Raw genomic sequence first — 1,520 nt, forward strand, 5'->3', positions numbered from 1 at the left:
GTAGTTAGTACAGACCCACCCTTCAATAACATCCTGGTTCCGTCTCTCTCTTTTCTCAGCTCCATGTCCCCCTCAGAACGTATCTGCCATTGTGCAGTGTGATTTAGGGTCTGTGCTGGTGAGTTGGAACCCAGCAGTGGATGCCAGCCAGTTCAGAGTTGAACTGGAGTCCGAGAGCACCGGTACGATCTCCTCCTGTAACAGCACAAACACACAGTGCTCCATCGCCCATCTGCCCTGTGGAGAGAGATTCAACCTCAGTGTGGTGGCACTGAGAGGCAGCTGTCAGAGTCAACCAATCAGTGACCTTTCCATCTCCTCAGGTTGGACACTAACACAAAAATACTTCCTCAAACAGATTACAATTGCCATATTTACCTAATGCACTTCATGTCTGATGTCTTCTCTTTACAGCTCCATGTATCCCACAGGGGGTCACCGGTACTGTGGACTGTGTTACTAACTCTGCATGGATATCATGGAATGTAGATAATGGTACAGAATCTTACACAGTGCTGGCTGTAAGGGATGACGGTCACAATTCCACCTGTAGCAGCTCAAACTCCACCTGTAATGTACCTGACCTGGGGTGTGGAAGGAGCTACACCTTTCACGTCACTGCCTCAAACGCTGTTTGTGTGAGCCCACCCAGCAACAGCTTTCAGCTGGAGACAGGTAAGTAAACCTGCAGTAGAGAGCTTTAGCCTTCTTATTTGAGACCATGTGTATCTCAGTCTTAAAGTATGTATAATCTCTCTCTCCAGCACCTTGTGCCCTGTCATCCATCCTGGTGGTGGCTGAATGCCACAGTTCTGTTATCATGGTACAGTGGCAGAGAGCTCGGAGTGGAAATTCTCTCTACATTGCCACAGCAGAGGATCAAGACCGTTCCCTCCTTTCCTGCAATAGCTCCGCTTCTTCATGCAACTTTACCAATGTGCAGTGCGACAAGGAGTACACCATCATTGTAGCCGCTTCGGCCAACCAATGCAGCAGCCTCCGCAGCCCACCGTACAAGATCAGAACTGGTACAACCATCAATATCATGTCATACCCATCTAATAAAACATGAAAAGATGTTTATTTTAGAAAGCAAACCATTAGCAATCAGTAACTATTCATGAGCAACCATCACTATTATTAGGGTTGGGAATTTACCCTTTAAAGAGGTGCGCTATTACTTTCTTAGGTGATCTGACTTTGAATTTTTACCTGATGGATGAAGAGAAAAAAACTTGCTTTAAAGAAGGGACCTGGGTCTTATCTAGGGACCACGATATCATGGACACCTGGGGCTGGGCTCTTTTGACTTGTTTTCTAGCCACTGAGCAACCACCCAGAAACACTAGCACTCACCTAGAAATCATATAGTAAAGTGCTAACAACCACTCAATACACCATAACATTTGCATTATGGGAGTTTTCTAGTTAAATAATTGCAACTGCATTCTGTAGACCAGGGTTGTACAATCCTGCTCATGGAAGACAACCTTCCTGTGGAGTTTAGTTCTAAACTGCCT

The 1,520-nt window shown here is 45.9% G+C and overlaps 1 protein-coding gene across 1 annotated transcript in view; it reads left to right on the forward strand.

The window, feature by feature from the left end:
* The window catches only part of LOC107671583 (serine-rich adhesin for platelets-like), a 33,292-nt gene that overhangs the window by 28,284 nt on the left and 3,488 nt on the right, over window positions 1-1,520 (forward strand). Inside the window, exons 34-36 of the mRNA XM_016464495.1 lie at window positions 60-323; window positions 415-675; window positions 765-1,028. Of these exons, the coding sequence (XP_016319981.1) occupies window positions 60-323; window positions 415-675; window positions 765-1,028 (789 nt within the window). The remainder of the gene's footprint in view (window positions 1-59; window positions 324-414; window positions 676-764; window positions 1,029-1,520) is intronic.

This window comes from Sinocyclocheilus anshuiensis, unplaced genomic scaffold, assembly GCF_001515605.1.
Source record: "Sinocyclocheilus anshuiensis isolate Anshui unplaced genomic scaffold, SAMN03320099.WGS_v1.1 scaffold1149, whole genome shotgun sequence".
NCBI classification, from domain to species: domain Eukaryota; kingdom Metazoa; phylum Chordata; class Actinopteri; order Cypriniformes; family Cyprinidae; genus Sinocyclocheilus; species Sinocyclocheilus anshuiensis.